This window comes from Gossypium hirsutum, chromosome A07 (assembly GCF_007990345.1).
Source record: "Gossypium hirsutum isolate 1008001.06 chromosome A07, Gossypium_hirsutum_v2.1, whole genome shotgun sequence".
NCBI lineage: Eukaryota > Viridiplantae > Streptophyta > Magnoliopsida > Malvales > Malvaceae > Gossypium > Gossypium hirsutum.
Genome location: NC_053430.1, coordinates 84,313,243 through 84,333,495, shown reverse-complemented (window position 1 = coordinate 84,333,495; position 20,253 = coordinate 84,313,243). Strand labels below are relative to the sequence as shown.

At 33.8% G+C, this 20,253-nt stretch overlaps 3 protein-coding genes across 3 annotated transcripts; all 3 read left to right on the top strand.

The window, feature by feature from the left end:
- Positions 1–1,523: 1,523 nt before the first annotated feature.
- On the top strand, positions 1,524–12,864 carry LOC107956413 (receptor-like protein kinase FERONIA). Its single transcript, XM_041074190.1, has 5 exons — positions 1,524–1,829; positions 2,588–2,688; positions 2,790–3,990; positions 10,639–12,285; positions 12,679–12,864. The coding sequence occupies exons 1-5, from the start codon at positions 1,524–1,526 to the stop codon at positions 12,862–12,864; spliced, it is 3,441 nt and encodes a 1,146-aa protein (XP_040930124.1).
- A 51-nt stretch (positions 12,865–12,915) lies between these two features.
- Positions 12,916–13,800, top strand: LOC107956412 (receptor-like protein kinase FERONIA). Its single transcript, XM_016892092.2, has one exon. The coding sequence runs from the start codon at positions 12,916–12,918 to the stop codon at positions 13,798–13,800; it is 885 nt and encodes a 294-aa protein (XP_016747581.2).
- Positions 13,801–16,025: 2,225 nt separating this feature from the next.
- LOC107955695 (receptor-like protein kinase FERONIA) lies at positions 16,026–19,006 on the top strand. The gene has a single exon (XM_016891494.2). It carries the CDS (start codon positions 16,182–16,184, stop codon positions 18,789–18,791), a length of 2,610 nt encoding a protein of 869 aa, XP_016746983.2. The 5' UTR covers positions 16,026–16,181; the 3' UTR covers positions 18,792–19,006.
- The last annotated feature ends 1,247 nt before the right edge of the window (positions 19,007–20,253 follow it).

Genomic DNA, 20,253 nt, shown 5'->3' with positions numbered 1-20,253 from the left:
ATTTACAATGATGCTGGTATCAAACATCAGCTTACAAATGTCTACACACCTCAGCAGAATGGGGTAGCTGAAAGAAAGAATAGAAGTCTGATGGATATGGCCAGATGTCTGCTGTTTGAGAAGAAACTGCCCAAGACCATGTGGGCTGAGGCAGTAAACACTGCTGTTTACCTTCAGAACAGGCTTCCTACTAAAGCTCTTGCATCCGAGACACCTTTCGAGGCTTGGTCTGGTTTCAAGCCTTCCTTGGCACATCTGAAGGTGTTTGGTTGCCTGTGTTATGCACAAATACCAGCAGCAAAGAGAGACAAGCTCTCTAAAAGGGCTCAACCAGGTGTTCTAGTAGGCTACAGCTCAGTCAAGAAGGGCTACAGGGTTCTGGATCCCTTGATAAACAAAGTCCAGGTGAGCAGAGATGTCATCTTTGATGAAAAAGCCTGCTGGAATTGGGAGAAAAATGAGCCAGAAGCAGTTTCAGAAGACCTAGTGCCTAATCAAGCTGAACTTGAGCAGCTAGGACCTGAAATGGATGTTGATGATGTGCCTGTGAGAGGCACAAGGCCCCTAGATGATATTTATGAAAGGGCACAGGTTGCAATAGCAGAACCTAGCAGTTTTGAAGAGGCTGAGGCAGATGAAGGCTGGAAACTAGCTATGGTCAATGAAATCAACATGATTGAAAAGAACCAGACATGGGAGCTTGTTGATAAACCTGCTGGAAAGAAGACCATTGGAGTAAAATGGGTCTATCGAGTAAAACAGAATGCAGATGGCAGTCTGAACAAGCTAAAAGCCAGGCTTGTTGTCAAAGGATTTAGCCAAAGGTATGGTCTGGACTACCTGGAGACATTTGCACCAGTAGCCAGGCTTGACACAGTTAGAATGATAGTTGCCTTGGCTGCTCAACATTAGTGGACCATTCATCAGCTTGATGTTAAGTCTGCATTTCTCAATGGCTTCCTGGAAGAAGAGATCTACATCGAGCAGCCTCAAGGATTTGTGATCACTGGCAAAGAACACATGGTGTACAGACTGAAAAAGGCTTTATATGGCCTGAAACAGGCTCCTCGAGCCTGGTATGCTCGAATTGACTCTTACTTGCTCAGTTTGGAATTTGAGAGAAGTCCCAGTGAACCAACACTGTATGTGAAGAAGAACCAAGCTGAAACTCAGCTTATTCTGTCACTCTATGTTGATGATCTATTGATAACTGGAGGAGATAGAAGAATGCTGGAAGATTTCAAAAGAAAAATGATGGAAATGTTTGAAATGTCTGATTTAGGCAGAATGAACTACTTCCTTGGAATGGAAGTGAACCAAACAAAAAAGGGAATCTTTCTTAGTCAGAGTTCTTTTACTATGAAGATCCTGGACAAGTTCTCTATGAAGAACTGCAAGCCAACAAGCACACCAATGGCTGTTGGAGTGAAGCTTTCGAGGCAAGGGAGTGGTGAACCAATTTGTGAGACCATGTACAAGAGTCTCATTGGTAGTCGTATTTGACTGCCACAAGGCCCGATATCATGTTTGCTGTTAGTGTGCTATCAAGATACATGAATTGCTGCAATGATCAGCACTTTCGAGCAGCTAAAAGAGTGCTGAGATACATCAAAGGCACCATTGGTCATGGTGTATTGTTCAAAAGGGCTGAAAACATGAAGCTAATAGGCTATGTTGATAGTGACTGGGCTGGATCAAGTGATGACATGAGAAGCACATCCGGATATGCATTCAGTCTTGGCTCAGGCATGTTTTGCTGGAGTTCTAAGAAACAAAGTCTGGTGGCACAATCAACAGCAGAAGCTAAATATGTTGCTGCTGCATCTGCTGTGAACCAAGCCATATGGCTTAGAAAAATCTTGACTGATTTAAACCAAAACCAAAAGGAGGCAACAGAGATTTATTGTGACAACAAATCTGCTGTTGCAATTGCAAAAAATCCCATTTTTCATGGCAGAACCAAGCACTTCAATATTAAGTTGCATGTTATAAGGGAGATGGAACAAGCTCATGAAATCGAGCTGATTCATTGCAATTCAGAAGTGCAAATTGCTGATATCTTCACAAAGGCACTCAATGTGTCTAAATTTGTTAAATTCAAAAGGGAATTAGGTGTTACTAGCATGGAAACTAAGGAGGAGTGTTAAGTTTAGTTCCCATGCAAAGGTGGCCATGCACGACATGCAAAGGTGGTCATGCTCCTAGAATCGCAGCAAGCAGTGGTGCCATGGTGTGCAGCAACTGAAGTTTGAAGCTGCCAATCTATTTGCTGTTTTTAGTTCCATTTTGATTGTTTTGTAATCTAGTTCATGTTGAACTAAGTAGGTAAATGTTTTGATGTTGATTGACTGAAAAGTCAGCAATGCAAGTTGTACAAGCTAATCTTGTAAGTTTCAATGCAAATTAGTGGAGTTAGGTAGTTGATTAGGTGATTACTTGTTTGATTTACTAGTTGACTGATATATGTAATGGCTTAATGCCTTGTTGATGGGTTAATGAAAGATATCAGCTCATTTTTCATTCAATCTTCCTCTCTCTTTTCTGTTTTTCACTTGCTAGTTTCATCTTTCTGTTTTCTGCTTCCGAGCTTGCTTCTTCACCAAGGCTCGAGGCTTACTACTCAAGCAAGACTAGAAACAGCTTGTTGCTGCCCCTTGCACCAACAGATTTGCATCCTATTCATGCAAAGTACTCTGATGTTATCTTAAATGGGATTGAAGTGTTCAAGTTGAGCAACTATGACGGAAATTTGGGCGAACCAACACCTTCGGATTCGTCCAATTCTGCAGGTGCAAAATCCAGGAAGAGAAGCTTGCTAATTGGTGGTGTCGGGTGTGCGGCTGGTTTGATCGCCATAATTTCTTTATTGGTTTGCATGGTTGTTCGGCGGCAAAGAAAGGGAACAAGTTGGCTTTGCTGGTGGATAAATCAAAACGAAGGGAATCCACAAGGACCTTACTGTTACCAGATGAACTATGCCGCCATTTTTCACTGGATGAGATCAAAGCTGCTACCAACAATTTCCATGATGATTTAGTTGTTGGGAAAGGTGGGTTTGGGAAAGTATACAAAGGTTTCATGGATGAAGGTGAAAAGATAGTTGCAATCAAGCGCCTGAATCCAGAATCCAGTCAAGGTATTCGAGAGTTCTTAACAGAGATTGAGATGTTGTCTCAGCTCCGCCATGTTCATTTGGTGTCCTTAATCGGATACTGCAATGAGAAACGAGAGATGATTTTGGTGTATGATTTTATGAGTAATGGGACTCTCTCGGATCATCTTTACAGTACTAGCTTTGCCTATGATCCTCTCACATGGAAGCAAAGGCTTGAGATTTGCAAGGGAGCTGCAACCGGATTGAACTATCTTCATACAGAAGTGAGGCATACTGTTATCCACCGTGATGTGAAGACAAACAACATTCTTCTAGATGATAAGTTTACTGCCAAGGTTTCTGATTTTGGGTTGCCGAAAGAAGACCCCAAAGCAGAGGTGCTCATAACAGGAATAAAGGGAACCCGCGGATACATGGACCCGGAGTATGCTCGGGGTCATAAATTAACCGAAAAATCAGATGTATATGCATTTGGTGTTGTGTTATTTGAAGTGTTATGTGCAAGAAAAGCTGTGAATACGAAATTGCCCGAAGCTCAAATGAGCCTGGCACATTGGGCCAAGCAATGCATTGCAGATGGGACACTGTACAAGGGTATTGATCCATATTTGATTGGAAAGATAGCTCCAGAGTGTTTTAAGGTGTTTGTCGAAATTGCAGAAAGTTGCATAGCAGATGTTGGAACCGATAGGCCATCAATGAATGATGTGATGGAAAGGTTGGGGTTTACTATAGAGTTGCAAAAGGCTGCTGATGCCGAGATGTCGAAGATGGAGCCGGCAAGTGAGTGTAGCTACCCGGATATAGTGTTCCCCGTTGCTCGGGGCATGGACTTCGACGATGAATCAAAGGTGGATTCGGAGTTGGATTCAAATGTATGCAGAGTAGGGTTATTAGATTCAGATACTACTGGACTGACTTATCCTACTATTGATTCAAGCACATCAGTGGACACCTTCTCCAGCACCAACAACACAAAAAGCATAGGAAATTAGAAAATAAATGTTGGAGACTTCATGCAGCCATCTCTTAAATTCTTTTCTTTTTGCTAATTAGTAAATTAGGTGTGTTGAACTAATTTCATGCTTTAGTCTTCGTGATCTCTATTAAGGGTTTGTATTTGATGTATTAAATGCACGAAGACTATAAATGTAATTTGCTTTTATTTTTATCTCTGTAACCTTGTTGAAGTGGAAATCACCTAACCATAGACGATAAGAGAGAGCCATTGGTTGCCTTTTGAGTTTGGAAAGAAAAAGTAATAGATGCATGCATTTTCGAAAAATATCACTTAATAATATGTATGATGTAAAATTAATTATTTTATAACTATTAGACCAAAATATATAAATGGCTTAGATTAAATTAAAACCTTTTTATTTTAGGTTAAAATATATAATTATTTTTTTAATGCTATCATTCTCTTTGATCAGGCAATGGTTACGAGTACCTAAAATTTTGTACGTTGTAATATGTTAGAATTAAGTGACCCAAATTCTTATTTAAATAAAATACGATGAAAAATAAAATAAAAGTAAAATCCATATAGAACTAGACTTCTTTTATTTTATTTTAGAATAAGATTTTTTAAACCTTATTAAACTCTATCTATTTTATATTGATTAGGATAAGGTGTTTCAATCCTACTAGAATATAGCTTTAATAGACATAGTCTATTCCTCTTGTATTGATTCAAATTTTCGACATAGTGAATTTTCTTCTGCTTTGCCCGTAGTTTTTTCCCAAAAGGGTTTCCATGTAAAATTTGTGTGTGTTTTTATTTTTATTTTTATTTTATTTTTTCTCACAATAATATATTATATATTATTTTATAGTGCTAGCAGTCACATACTAATGATGTATATTGTCTCATTGAACTCGAGACTTGATGTTATATAAAGTGTTGAGTTGAGTTTCCATAATGAGTAACTCAAATACTATAGACTTGTACCTCATCCCCAATTTTTAAATTTTCAACATAGCTATATTAATTATCTATGCCACAAGGTGAAACTTTATAATTATTTGTGTCTTGAAAATTTACAAGACCAACATCTCCACCTATTGGAAAAAAATAGGTTTGAAAATAGTTTTCTCGCACAACGAAAAATTAAAATTTTAAAAATCGAGCCAGTTTGTGATATTTATAGCAATAAACCCTTTACCGAAAACACACCTGGGCTTTTGGATAGACAGATCATTATTGTTCTTGGCTTTTAACCAAATGACCTTCTTTGCTAGAACTTAAATCTGGCAAACCGCATGGCCTTGGGCGATTTATTTGCTTCAAATTTGCCTAAGTCAACCTAACACTCAAAAAGTTAGAATTCTCCCGAAAATTCTCTAAGGCACCAAAAATAAAGTTGAAGCAAACTCAAAAGTAAAAGAGCAACGAGAAAATTGAAAAAGCCACAAGAAAGTAATGCACACCATGTGTTTGAGTAAACACTCTCAAAATATTCTTTATCTCAAGAATGAAATACAATGGGACCATTACAAATGAGGGTCAAGACCTTTATTTGTAGTTGAGCTCCCCCAAATCCAATGTTATAGATTGAATTACATCAACCACTAAGATTAATGCCTATCTAGTGTCCTAAAGGTTTTAAACTCTATACATATTTATCGCTTAAGATTTATAGTAATTACCCCAGTAACTCTAGTTTTACTAGTTTCACTGGGCCACCAAGGCTTCAAGTAGATAGGTTTCTCTATAACAGCCCACCCAACGAAGTCCTAGTATCCAGTTACTTTTTAATGAGATATGATATTTAAAATGAATTTTGAATGAGTAAGCTATTAGTTTTGACTAAGTATAAGATTTTGTGAATGCGCTAATTGGGCAAATGTTGTGTTTGGCGAGCTTGGTGGTTTGGCAAACTCTCCTGTGGAGTATATGCCATCCCAGTTGTTTAGGTGTTGAAGTTAAGTTTTTAATTGATAGAATTACTTATTATTTTTTGGTGGGACGATTTAGTTAGTCTAATGAGGACTGGTTAAAATGGAAATAAGTTACTGTAGTTAATAAGACTAAAATTATTATGAAAGTACTTAGTCACAGGTATCGATGGAGGGTTAGTGGGATAATTTGACTTTTCCACTAAACCTTACTTTCATGCTTAGTTGTGTAAAGTTAGTAGTGACTTCTTAGATAAGTATTACGTCTTCTTTGCATCTATTTTCCTTCCAAATTTTCTTTACTCTCACTCTCTCTGAAACTTAAGACTACAAATCTACTTGAAGTTGGGTTCACCGTATTCAGCCATCTACTTCGTTCGTTTTAGCACCTTGGTAACTATCGATGAACTCTAGGTTATTTTCTTGGTTATTTAAGTGATTTTAGAGCTACATGCTTTAGTGTCAGATGTGTATGTAAGGAAGGAAACTTCTTGATTCTAGGTTTTATGCTAATGTTTCTTACAAGCATGTTTAATTTCTGGTATAGTAATGTGATAAGTTTAACTATCTATATTATAGCTCAAGAAAATCTTGAAGGTCCTCATGATAAAGGCAAAGGTCCTGCTGTTTAGACTTGGTGTTTTTCTTAGTGAGTTCCTTCTTGCTTTCATGTATGTTTTGTCTTTGTTTATACTTTGGTTAAGGTAAGTATTCATACTCTATAAAGACAAGATGTCTGTACATGAAGGATGATTGTTTGGAGTAGTTAGTTTGGTTTTGGTTTGTCTGTGATAAAGAGTATGAACTATTCTTCATGTTTAAGACACTACCTTCTATTCTGGCAAGAATGATATGAACGAAATCATGAAAATGATGATTAAGGAAAATATATTCATGGAATTTCCTTCAATACACATTGACTGGTAGATCGCGATACATGAAAATGATTGTGTAGCCTCTGGTAGGGCAATTACATGTTGTAAACCAGATTGACAAATCACAACAAAGGAAATGAATGATATGACTCTTACTAAAGGATTTGAGTACCTGGTTAACATGAAGAAAGTTTGTCTGTTTGGTGTTATAGGCGTACTGAATACGTCCAAGGAAAGGTAACAGGTGTATAGATTGTTTATGTATGGTACTCGTCATCTAGCATATTGTGTGATTGTTTAACTCTTTGAATTGACCCGTTTGGGGTAATAGTAAATATTTGATATGATTTCTATGAGAACTCACTAAGTTCTTTGAACTTACTTAGTTACCTTTCATTCTTAGGCTTGTTATTGAAGTAAAGGAATTTCTGAGGACTACGCTAGAAGACAATTGCTGTTGTGAGATTTCTAGTGTTTTGTATTATGCATGACAAGAGGGTAATGTCAAGATGTTTAATTTTGAAGAATGAATCTCGTATTTAAACTTATGTTCATGAAAGTATGATTTTACTGAAATTACAGTGAAGTATTTATGTTTTCTTTCTTTTGAAATGTACTATTTCATGTAGTCCTGTACGACAAATGGTTTATATTTCATAACAACTTACACTATAGTTTAATTAGTTTGTGCCAGAAATAGCTTTAAAGATAATGGTTTTAAAATAGTGACACGACATTCTTGGATCTTACTTGAGGATCAAGTTTGGAGTGTTACATTCTCCATGTATTCCACGAATCAGGCTAGTTTAAGTGGGTCGAAAGAGCCCCATTTAATTAGTTGACCTCCATAAAATGTTCTGTGTGCAATGGTCACGAACTTTGATACACGGTCGATGACACTAGACCATTAAGAAGGTAAAGAATGTTTAAACACATATATATTTACATTATCACAAATCATAGTTTCATATAATACTCATTTATGCGATGGTCATCTCAATTTAAATCATAACATTTCATATCATCATATACAAACCAAATAATGAAAAAATTAGGATTCATACCTTAAACAAGCTAGTTTGTAATAAGACTTATATATTGAATTCAAATCATAAAAGTACAAACCATATTAGTTACTCATCTACAACTTTCAACTTTCCTTTATTTCGAGACGACATGATGTTGTCTTCAGCTACATTCGATAATTCAATAATAAAAATGATATTAGTTTCCACCCAAACACACAAAAACATATAATCAAATATATGTTGCATTTTATTCATTTTAGGCCTTATATTGGAAACGTTCATATTTTTTGGTATTTAATATAGAATCATAATCTAATTTTATATTCTTTCATTAAGGACCTTATACTTCTAATCTATAGCATAATTTCTCAATAAATTTCAATTTATTCAATTTAGTTCCTAATATCAAAGTTAACTAAACCTTTAATTCTAAGCTAGTTCCATGATATTCTAATACAATCTTAGTAAAATCTAAGTTGAAAAACTATTTTTTTAATCAAATTCAAGTTTAATTTCATCATTATTAACTAACGGTAGCTAAACTAACAAATTGGATAATCAAATGCTTGGGCATGACTTAATAGGCTCAACTGATTTAAGTTCTATAAAAATCATCTAGGAAAACCTCTCTTACCTTAACTAATTAAAACTAATTTTTGTTAAAAAGCTTGAAAGGTCTTTCTTCTTCTTCTTAGGGCATGGACGGCACAATTCTAAATAATAAGATGTTGGTCTTATTCTCTTTCCCACTTGTTTTGTTTTTATACGTGCAATTAAAGTTAATTAAGCTTCTTAATTATCTAACTTTTGATAATAATAAATAATTAACATGCTTAATGAAAATGGTTGGAAATGATTGTACTCATCCACTATCTCATACTAATTTAATGGGTAAATAATTATTACTTCTTTTCGTTAATTGCTAATTAGGTTATTAAGTATTTTTCAAATTAAAATTTCATAGCGATTATATTTTTATAATTTAGTCTCTAAACATTAATTAATAATTTTTTTGAGTTAATTTCTTAACTTTTTTTTAATATATTTGATACTAATATAGTAAATCCTTCTATTTATATTTTTACTGACTCGATTTACGGAATTAAATTTTAAAACTATATTTAAATTTAAGTATCTAGTTCGATAAAAAAAAATTTTAATTACCTAACTAAAATAAATGGTATAATTTGAACGCTTGTTATTAAATTAAAACTAGTTAAAATGATTAAATGCATCATTTTATAGATAAAGTTGGTGGCCTCGTTTAAGTCCAAAATTATTTGGGTTCAATTTAGATAATACTTTTGAAAGTCTTAATATTATAAATATAATACATTCACAAGAATAATATAAATGCAAATAATAGTTTGAGGAATTATACTTCTTAGAATCAAAATAATATAAAACACAATGCAAAGAACTAAAAAGAATCAGACAAAATTCATACATGACATGCGTACATAATGTAACTAAATATCCACACATCCTAATTACATATAATAAAACTTGGATTTGGTTTCTCAAATACCAAAAACCTCCACCTTGACAAACAGCACCAAGGCCTCATTGCAATTTAGATAAAATTTTTAAAAAGTTTTGATAATTTTTTAATTTCAAACTGATTTCAACTTTTGAATCATACAGTTAACTTTAATCGAGATAATGTCACATTTAGTAAATGTACTTTTATAAATGTTCAATATTGTAATTGTACTTTGAAAATGTCCAATGTGGTATTTAAACTATTAACATGTATTTTATTATGATACATATACTTTTATAAAATGTCTAATGTGGTACCTAACTATCAATATGTGTTTTATAATAGTACCTAGTGTTAACAACGTTAGTGAATTGCTAAACCATCAAAAAAATTCAATTAGTAGACTTTTTCCTCCAAATCATTAAGTCCACATGAATAATACAACATTATGTGAATAATTTAAAAAACAAAAAAAACAAAAAATTAAATTTAAAAAACAAATAACTAAGCTAAAACTTCATCTTCTCCATTTAAGCATATGATCATCTTATTCGAAGAATTTTTCATTTAAAATAATATTTTGAATTTATGTTTAAATAATATTTTTATTATACATAAAAAAAATACAAGTATTTTCATGTTAGTTTAGTATTCACTTCTTTTTTTATTAACCATATGTTTAACTATTTGTTTTTTTTTTCAATTTAATTTTTATTTTATTTAATTTTTCACATAACATTATATTATTCATGTGGATTTAATGATTTGAAAAAAAATTCTACATATCGAATTTCCATTGGTTAATTTAATAACTCACTACGGTTGTTAACTCTAGGTAACATAATAACACATATTGATAATTTATGTATCATATTAAATATTTTATAAAAGTATAGATACCAAACGTGATATTATCCCATTTTAAATCAATTAGTTAAGTAGTTGACCTTCGGTCAATCTTATTTGTGAAAATATATTTAATTCAAACGAGTTTCGCGATTACCTTTTCTATTTAACTTTCCAATCATCTAGCTTTAATTTGAAGCAATATATAAAAAAGAAAAAAGAAAAGAAAGACTCGTAACCTATAAACAAAAAGCTGTATGAATTTGCAAATATACTGATAAAACATGTTCCCATTCAATCAACATATATTTACATAGACAAATATACTCATAGTCAGTTTTCAATTGTTTTCATGGAGAAGTACTCGTAATAATTCTCATAACCATCCTTCAGTCAGTCATTTTTGTTGCATCAGAGCAGCCTGCATACGTTCCAACAGATAATATCACCTTGAACTGTGGAGCTACAACTGACTTATTAGCTAATGATGGCAGATCTTGGGCAGCAGACAAGACTTCAAAATTTGGACCTTTCAAATCATCCCACAACAAATCGCAAGCCTACGAAGCTAATACTCAAGACGGTTCTGAAACCGTGCCTTATATGACGGTCCGAGTTTCCCGTTCCGAATTCAAGTACACTTTCCCTGTTACTCCAGCCCAGAAATTTGTTCTTCTCTACTTCCATGCAGAGTCCTATAAAGAATACGACAGATCCAAGGCCTTTTTCCCTGTCAAAGCTGGTTCTTTCACTTTGCTAAAAAATTTCAGTGCTTCCCTTGTTGCAAATTCAAAGGGGAGAAATTGGTTTCCCAGAGAATTCTATTTGAACGTGGAAGATAATGAGGTGTTGGACCTTGTTTTCACTCCATCTCGTAGTGCTTCAAACGATACTTACGCTTTCATTAATGGAATTGAGATCGTGTCGATGCCTACCAATCTTTACTACACACCGCCTGACTCAGGGTATGTCCCTTTCATTGGTCACAGTTATCCATTCCCTGTTGAGAATGACACCGCACTTGAGATGGCGTATCGATTGAATGTTGAGGGCAAATCCATTTCGCCCAACGATGATCCTGGCCTTTTCAGGCTTTGGTCCGATGACTCTTTATACATGACAAAAAATAGCTATGTTACTGTGAACACCTCCATGCCAATCAACTACACAATGATTCAAAGATATACGGCACCGAAGATGGTTTATCGGACTGCACGGACAATGGGCCCTAGTCTTGCGTACAACGAGAAGCATAACTTATCATGGAGATTGCCCGTGGGTTCGGGATTCAAGTATATGGTGAGGCTTCATTTCTGTGAACCACAAGATCTGATAAACTCTCCGGGAGACTGGACGTTTAAGGTCTTTATAAACAATCAGACGGCTGAAGAAAACGCTGATGTGATTATGTGGACCGGACATGCCAGAGTTTCGATTTTTAAGGATTATGTCGTGTTTGTATCAAAGGAGTACATCACCATAGATTTGCATCCTATTCATCATCAGTACTATGATGTTATCTTAAATGGGATTGAAGTGTTCAAATTAAGCAACTCTGATGGCAATTTGGGCGAACCAAACCCTGAACTACGGGTCGCTCCACCACCACCTTCAGATTCGTTCAATTCTGCAGGTGCAAAAACCAAGAAGAGAAGCTTGCTAATTGCTTGTGTTGGATGTGCGGCTGGTTTGATTACCATAATTTCTTTATTGGTTTGCATGGTTGTTCAGCAGCAAAGAAAGGGAACAAGTTGGCTTTGCTGGTGGGTAAATCAAAACGAAGGGAAATCCACAAGGACCTCACTGTTACCAGATGAGCTATGCCGCCATTTTTCACTGGATGAGATCAAAGCTGCTACCAACAATTTCCATGATGATTTAGTTGTTGGGAAATGTGGGTTTGGGAAAGTATTCAAAGGTTTCATAGATGAAGGTGAAAAGATAGTTGCAATCAAGCGCCTAAATCTAGAATCCAGTCAAGGTATTGGAGAGTTCTTAATAGAGATTAAGATGTTGTTTCAGCTCCGCCATGTTCATTTGGTGTTGTTGGGATTTTTGACAGCAATAAAAAGAAAAACAAAGCAGAGGAAAAAATGCAATATAGAGAACAAGGAAGCAAGAAAAATTTACTTGCTCACAAACGTGTGACAAGAAAGAAATAACTGATATGTTTGATTTTTCAATAAGAAAAATAATTCATATATAGCCAACTACATCACTTATTGCTACCTACAAAAGCAGCCTAGTAACTTTAAAAACATTGTTTGTATATACAAACAAGCCACCTAAACTAGTCAACATTGGGACTATAAAAAGTTAACTTGCACAAAAGCTGATTCCATAATCAGCACCTAAAAATATCAAAACAATACTAACTTAGTTCATTTTGAACTAAGTAACTTAACAAAGTAACTAAACAACCTTCTGTTACAGCAAGCATTCGTGTTGCAGCAGGTACAATTGCTAGCACGTACTTCATCCGGAGATATTACAACTAAACAGCCTTGTAACATTTGTGTTGCAGCATGTTTACAAGCTGCATGCACTTTATCTGGAGATATTACAGCAGCTTCATGTGCTGCATGCACTTTAACCAAAAATATCATAGCAGTATGGTAGGTTAATTTTCAACAGGTGTCCTTAATTAGATACTGCAATGAGAAACAAGAGATGATTCTGTTGTATGATTTTATGAGTAATGGGACTCTCTCGGATCATCTTTACGGTACTAGCTTTGCCTATGATCCTCTCACATGGAAGCAAAGGCTTGAGATTTGCAAGGGAACTGCAACAGGATTGAACTATCTTCATATAGAAATGAGTTATACTGTTATCCACCGTGATGTGAAGACAAGCAACATTCTCCTAGATGATAAGTTTACTGCCAAGGTTTCGGATTTTGGGTTGTCAAAAGAAGACCCCAAAGACGAGATGCTCATAACCGGGATAAAGGGCACCCGCGGCCACATGGACCCGGAGTATGCTCGGGGTCATAAATTAACCGAAAAATCAGATGTATATGCATTTGGTGTTGTGTTATTTGAAGTGTTATGTGCAAGAAAAGTTGTGAATACGAAATTGCTCGAATCTCAAATGAGCCTGGCACATTGGGCCAAGCAATGCATTGCAGATGAAACACTGTACAAGGTTATTGATCCATATTTGATTGGAAAGATAGCTCCAGAGTGTTTTAAGGTGTTTGTCGAAATTGCAGAAAGTTGCATAACAGATGTTGGAACCGATAAGCCATCAATGAATGGTGTGATGGAAAGGTTCGGGATTGCTATAGAGTTGCAAATGGCTGCTGATGCCGAGATGTCGAAGATGGACCTGGCAAGTGAGTGTAGCTACCTGGATATAGTGTTCCCAGTTGCTCGGGACATGGACTTCAACGATGAATCAAAGGTGGATTCGGACAAACCAAATAATGAGAAAATTACGATTCCTACCTTAAACAAGCTAGTTTGTAATAAGACATATATATTGAATTCAAATCATAAAAGTACAAACCATATTAGTTACTCGTCTACAACTTTCATTTTTCCTTTATTTTGAGACAACATGATGTTGTCTTCAACTATATTCGATAATTCAATAATAAAAATGCTATTAGTTTCCACCCAAACACACAAAAACATATAATCAAACATATTTTTAATTTTATTCATTCTAGCCCTTATATTCGAAATGTTCATATTTTTTGGTATCTAATATAGAATCATAATCTAATTTCATATTCTTTCATTAAGGACCTTATACTTCTAATCTATAGCACAATTTCTTAATAGATTTCAATTTAATCAATTTAGTCCCTAATGTCAAAGTTAACTAAACCTTTAGTTCTAAGCTAATTCCATTATATTCTAGTACAATCTTAGTAAAATCTAAGTTGAAAAACTAATTTTTTATCAATTTCAAGTCTAATTTCATCATTATTAACTAATGGTAGCTAAACTAACAAATTGGATAATCAAATACTTGGGCATAACTTAACGGGCTCAGATGATTAAAGTTCTATAAAAATCATCTAGGAAAACCTCTCTTACTTTAACTAATTAAAATTAACTTTTGTTAAAAAGCTTGAAAGGTTTTTCTTCTTCTTCTTAGGGCATGGACGGTACAATTCTAAATAATAAGATGTTGGTCTTATTCTCTTTCCCACTTGTTTTATTTTTATACTTGCAATTAAAGATAATTAAGCTTACTTATTTATCTAACTTTTGATAATAATAAATAATTAACATGCTTAATGAAAATGAATGGAAATGATTGTAATCATCCACTATCTCATAAGAATTTAATGGTTAAATAATTATTAGATCTTTTATTGTTAATTAGGTTATTTAGTATTTTTTAAATTAAAATTTCATAGCGATTATATTTTTTTATAATTTAGTCCCTAAACATTAATTAACAATTTTCTCGAGTTAATTTCTTAACTTCTCTTTAATATATTTGATACTAACATCATAAATCCTTCTATTTATATTTTTACTGACTTGATTTATGAAATTAAATTTTATAATTATATTTTTTTGATATCGTCAAAAATTAGATCATTACAATAAAATTATAATTTAAGTATCTAGTTCGATAAATAAAATTTTAATTACCTAACTAAAATAAATGGTATAATTTGAAGGCTTGTTATTAAATTAAACCTATTTAAAATATCAAATGCATCATTTTCTAGATCAAGTTGGTGGCCTCGTTTAAGTACAAAATTATTTGGGTTCAACTTAGATTATATTTTTGAAAGTTTTATTATTATAAATATAATACATTCACAAGAATAATATAAATACAAATAATAGTTTGAGTAATTATACCTCTTAGAATTAAAATAATATAAAATACAATAGACAAAGAACTAAAAAGAATCATACAAGATTCATACATGATATATATATATATATAATGTGACTAAATATCCACACATCCTAATTACACATAATAAGACTTGGGTTTGGTTTCTCAAATACCAAAAACCTGCACCTTGACCAACCACACCAAGGCCTCATTACAATTTAGATAAAATTTTTAAAAGTTCTGATAATTTTTTAATTTCAAAATGATTTTAACTTTTGAACCATATAGTTAATTTTAATATTTAGTAAATGTCCTTTCATAAATGTTTAATATTGTAGTTGTACCTTGAAAATGTTCGATGTGGTAGTTGAACTATTAATATGTATTTTATGATGATACATATACTTTTATAAAATATCTAATGTGGTACCTAACTATCAATATGTGTTTTATTATGGTACTTGGTGGTAACATGGTTAATGAATTGCTAAACCATCAAAAAAATTCAATACGTATAATTTTCCCTCCAAAACATTAATTCTATATCGATAATATAACATTATATGAATAATTAAAAATAATAATAAATTAAATTTTAAAAAAATAACTAAACTTACATAAGTTAAAACTTCATCTTTCTTTCTTCGAAGAATTTTTCATTTGAAATAATATTTTTAATTTATGTTTATATAATATTTTTATTATACATAAAAAGTAGAAGTACTTTCATGTAAATTTAGTATTAACTTCTTTTTTTTATACATATACTAATAGTTCGGTACCAAGTTAAACATTTCCAAAATACATGTATCATATTATATATTTTATAAACGTATAGGTACCAAATGGTAAGTTATTCTATTTTAAATCAATTAGTTAAGTAGTCAATTTTTTTGTGAAAATATCTTTAATTCAAACGAGTTTCGCGACTACCTTTTCCATATAACTTTCCAATCATCTAGCTTTAGTTTGAAGCAATATAAAAATTTTAAAAAAAAAAAAAAGACTCGTAACCTGTAAAGAAAAAGCTGTAAGAATTTGCAAATATAGTGATAAAACATGTTCCCATTCCATCAACATATATTTACATAGACAAATATACTCATAGTCAGTTTTCACTCGTTTCCATGGAGAAGTACTCGGTAATAATTCTCATAACCATCCTTCAGTCAGCCATTTTTGTTGCATCAGAGCAGCCTGCATACGTTCCAACGGATAATATCACCCTGAATTGTGGAGCTACAACCGACTTATTAGCTAATGATGGCAGATCTTGGGCAGCAGACAAGAACTCAAAATTTGGACCTTTCGAATCATCCCACAACAAATCGCAAGCCTACGAAGCTGATACTCAAGACGGTTCCGAAACCGTGCCTTATATGACGGTCCGAGTTTCCCGTTCCGAATTCAAGTACACTTTCCCTGTTACTCCAGGCCAGAAATTCGTTCGTCTCTACTTCCATCCAGCGTCCTATAAAGAATACGACAGATCCAAGGCCTTTTTCTCTGTCAAAGCTGGTTCTTTCACGTTGCTAAAAAATTTCAGTGCTTTCCTTGTTGCAGATTCAAAGGGGAAAAATTCGTTTTCCAGAGAATTCTGTTTGAACGTGGAAGATAATAAGGTGTTGGACCTTGTTTTCACTCCATCTCGTAGTGCTTCAAACGATACTTACGCTTTCATCAATGGAATCGAGATCGTGTCGATGCCTACCAGTCTTTACTACACACCGCCTGACTCATTGGATGTCCCTTTCGTTGGTCAGAATTATCCATTCCCCGTTGAGAATGACACCGCACTTGAGATGGCGTATCGATTGAATGTTGGGGGCCAATCCATTTCGCCCAACGATGATACTCGCCTTTTCAGGCTTTGGTCCGATGACTTTTTTTACATGACAAAAAATAGCTATGTCACTGTCAACGCCTCCGTGCCAATCACCTATACAATGATTCCGAGATATACGGCACCGGAGATGGTTTATCGGACTGCACGGACAATGGGGCCTAGTCTTGCGTACAACAAGAAGCATAACTTATCATGGAGATTGCCCGTGGGTTCGGGATTCAGGTATATGGTGAGGCTTCATTTCTGTGAACCCCAAGATCTGATAAGCTCTCCGGGAGATCGGAAGTTTCAGGTCTTTATAAACAGTCAGACGGCTGAACAAAACGCTGATGTGATTATGTGGACTGGGCAAGGCAGAATTCCGATATTTAAGGATTATGTCGTGTTAGTATCAAAGGAGTACATCACCATAGATTTGCATCCTATTCTTGCAAAGTTCTATGATGTTATCTTAAATGGGATTGAAGTGTTCAAATTAAGCAACTCAGATGGCAATTTGGGCGAACCAAACCCAGAACTACGGGTGGCTCCACCACCACCTTCGGATTCGTCCAATTCTGCAGGTGCAAAATCCAAGAAGAGAAGCTTGCTAATTGCTGGTGTCGGATGTGCGGCTGGTTTGATTGCCATAATTTCTTTACTGGTTTACATGGCAGTTCGGCGGCAAAGAAAGGGAACAAGTTTGCTTTGCTGGTGGATAAATCAAAACGAAGGGAAATCCACAAGGACCTCACTGTTACCAGATGAACTATGCCGCCATTTTTCACTGGATGAGATCAAAGCTGCTACCAACAATTTCCATGATGATTTAGTTGTTGGGAAAGGTGGGTTTGGGAAAGTATACAAAGGTTTCATGGATGAAGGTGAAAAGATAGTTGCAATCAAGCGCCTGAATCCAGAATCCAGTCAAGGTATTCGAGAGTTCTTAACAGAGATTGAGATGTTGTCTCAGCTCCGCCATGTTCATTTGGTGTCCTTAATCGGATACTGCAATGAGAAACGAGAGATGATTCTGGTGTATGATTTTATGAGTAATGGGACTCTCTCGGATCATCTTTACGGTACTAGCTTTGCCTATGATCCTCTCACATGGAAGCAAAGGCTTGAGATTTGCAAGGGAGCTGCAACTGGATTGAACTATCTTCATACAGAAGTGAGGCATACTGTTATCCACCGTGATGTGAAGACAAACAACATTCTTCTAGATGATAAGTTTACTGCCAAGGTTTCTGATTTTGGGTTGTCGAAAGAAGACCCCAAAGACGAGATGCTCATAACCGGGATAAAGGGCACCCGCGGCTACATGGACCCGGAGTATGCTCGGGGTCATAAATTAACCGAAAAATCAGATGTCTATGCATTTGGTGTTGTGTTATTTGAAGTGTTATGTGCAAGAAAAGCTGTGAATACGAAATTGCCCGAAGCTCAAATGAGCCTGGCACATTGGGCCAAGCAATGCATTGCAGATGGGACACTGTACAAGGTTATTGATCCATATTTGATTGGAAAGATAGCTCCAGAGTGTTTTAAGGTGTTCGTCGAAATTGCAGAAAGTTGCATAGCAGATGTAGGAACCGATAGGCCGTCAATGAATGATGTGATGGAAAGGTTGGGGTTTGCTATAGAGTTGCAAAAGGCTGCTGATGCCGAGATGTCGAAGATGGAGCCGGCAAGTGAGTGTAGCTACCCGGATATAGTGTTCCCAGTTGCTCGGGACATGGACTTCGACGATGAATCAGAGGTGTATTCGGAGTTGGATTCGAATGTATGCAGAGGAGTAGGGTTATTAGATTCAGATACTACTGGACTGACTTATCCTAGTATTGATTCAAGCACATCAATGTACACCTTCACCAGCACCACCAACAACACAAAAAGCATAGGAAATTAGAAAATCAAATTTGGAGACTTCATGCAGCCAAAAGGCTATATCTCTTAATTTCGTTTCTTTTTGCTAATTAGTAAATTAGGTCTGTTGAACTAGTTTCATGCTTTAGTCTTAGTCATCTCTATTAAGGGTTTGCATTTGATGTATTAGTAATGTTTAAAATTGGTGGTTGTTTCAACGCAGGAAGACCATAAATATAATTTGCTTTTATTTTGGTCTCTCTTACCTTGTTCAAGTACAAATCACTTAGCCATTGGTTTCCTTTTGACTTCCTTGTCTACTCTCCATCATAAATTAATTTTTTTATGCTATCTTTCTCTTTGATCAATCAAAGGGTAAACCTTACTTCTCATCTTTGCTTTTTGTTCTTTCATTGGTATCTTTCATTTTTCATTTTATTACTTTCCAAATTTTTAAGAAATAATAGTAATTTAAATTTATTTTTTATGAAGAATTTTTTTCAATCTTTCATTAAAGTTTTCTTTCCCTACAATTTAAATCCACTTGAAGAAAAAAGTATAATCTTGAGAAAGTCTTTTTGCCAACTACAATCTCTAATCTTTATTTCATGGTTATAAGTGAAGTTAGAACAAATTTTTAAAGGGTCCGAATGAAATTTTACTTTTGATAGTTTATATCTTTATAATTTTTAAAGAATTAAATCAAACTTTTATAATTTTAATGAAGGTCAAAGTGCAATTTTATATTTATTAATTTAAAATTTTTAAATTTTTTAAAAAACTTAAATAATTATTTTTTATTTTAGGGGAGTCGAGCCTATGCCAACCCCTAGCTATGTCTCTGTTTATGGTATATAATAGGTGCCAACCACAATATCTAACTTATATTTCATTAATTCTTTTTTCAGAAAATTGGGAAAAGAAAAAGATTGATAGTACAAAAAAGTTACGGTATGAACTTTTTCTAAAAAAAGTGCTTTTCTCTTAAAAGCAACGAAGAACACATATCATTGGGGTAACTTTTTTAACTTTTGAGATGAGCTTTTTTAGAGATGAAAAAGCAATAAATTTTAGCTTTTTCAGCCAAAAAACACTTTTGGCTGTTATTTTACCTTTTTAACCTTACTTTTTGACTTAAAATGTGTTTGATGCTATTATTTTGTGTTCCCTTTCTTGGTTATTTAATATGAGTTTTACAAATGTGTTAAAAGCATTAATTAAAAATAAAAAATATTTTTAAAATAATACAATTGTGTCAATATCTAATTACAAATATTTAATTATTATATTTAAATATTTAAATATAGTTTATATATTCTAATTAAATTTAATAAATAATTAATATTAATTACTTAGAAATATTTAAAATTAATATTATATATTAAAATGTTAACAATAAGTTATAATAAATTATTTTTTTATATTTTTACTAAAATATCATAATATTAACTAATTTGAACATTATTTAAATACATATTTGTTACTTTATAATATCATGTCTAAAA

What these genes read in the sequence shown, in the direction of transcription:
- LOC107956413 (XM_041074190.1), top strand. Translation starts at nt 1,524, where the DNA reads ATGTTTGCTGTTAGTGTGCTATCAAGATACATGAATTGCTGCAATGAT. An exon ending in ATGTTGCTGCTGCATCTGCT is followed by an intron (nt 1,830 to 2,587) that starts GTGAACCAAGCC and finishes TCTGCTTCCGAG; the next exon opens with CTTGCTTCTTCACCAAGGCT. An exon ending in AGCTCCGCCATGTTCATTTG is followed by an intron (nt 12,286 to 12,678) that starts GTGTTGTTGGGA and finishes CTTCTGTTACAG; the next exon opens with CAAGCATTCGTGTTGCAGCA.
- LOC107956412 (XM_016892092.2), top strand. Translation starts at nt 12,916, where the DNA reads ATGATTCTGTTGTATGATTTTATGAGTAATGGGACTCTCTCGGATCAT.
- LOC107955695 (XM_016891494.2), top strand. Translation starts at nt 16,182, where the DNA reads ATGGAGAAGTACTCGGTAATAATTCTCATAACCATCCTTCAGTCAGCC.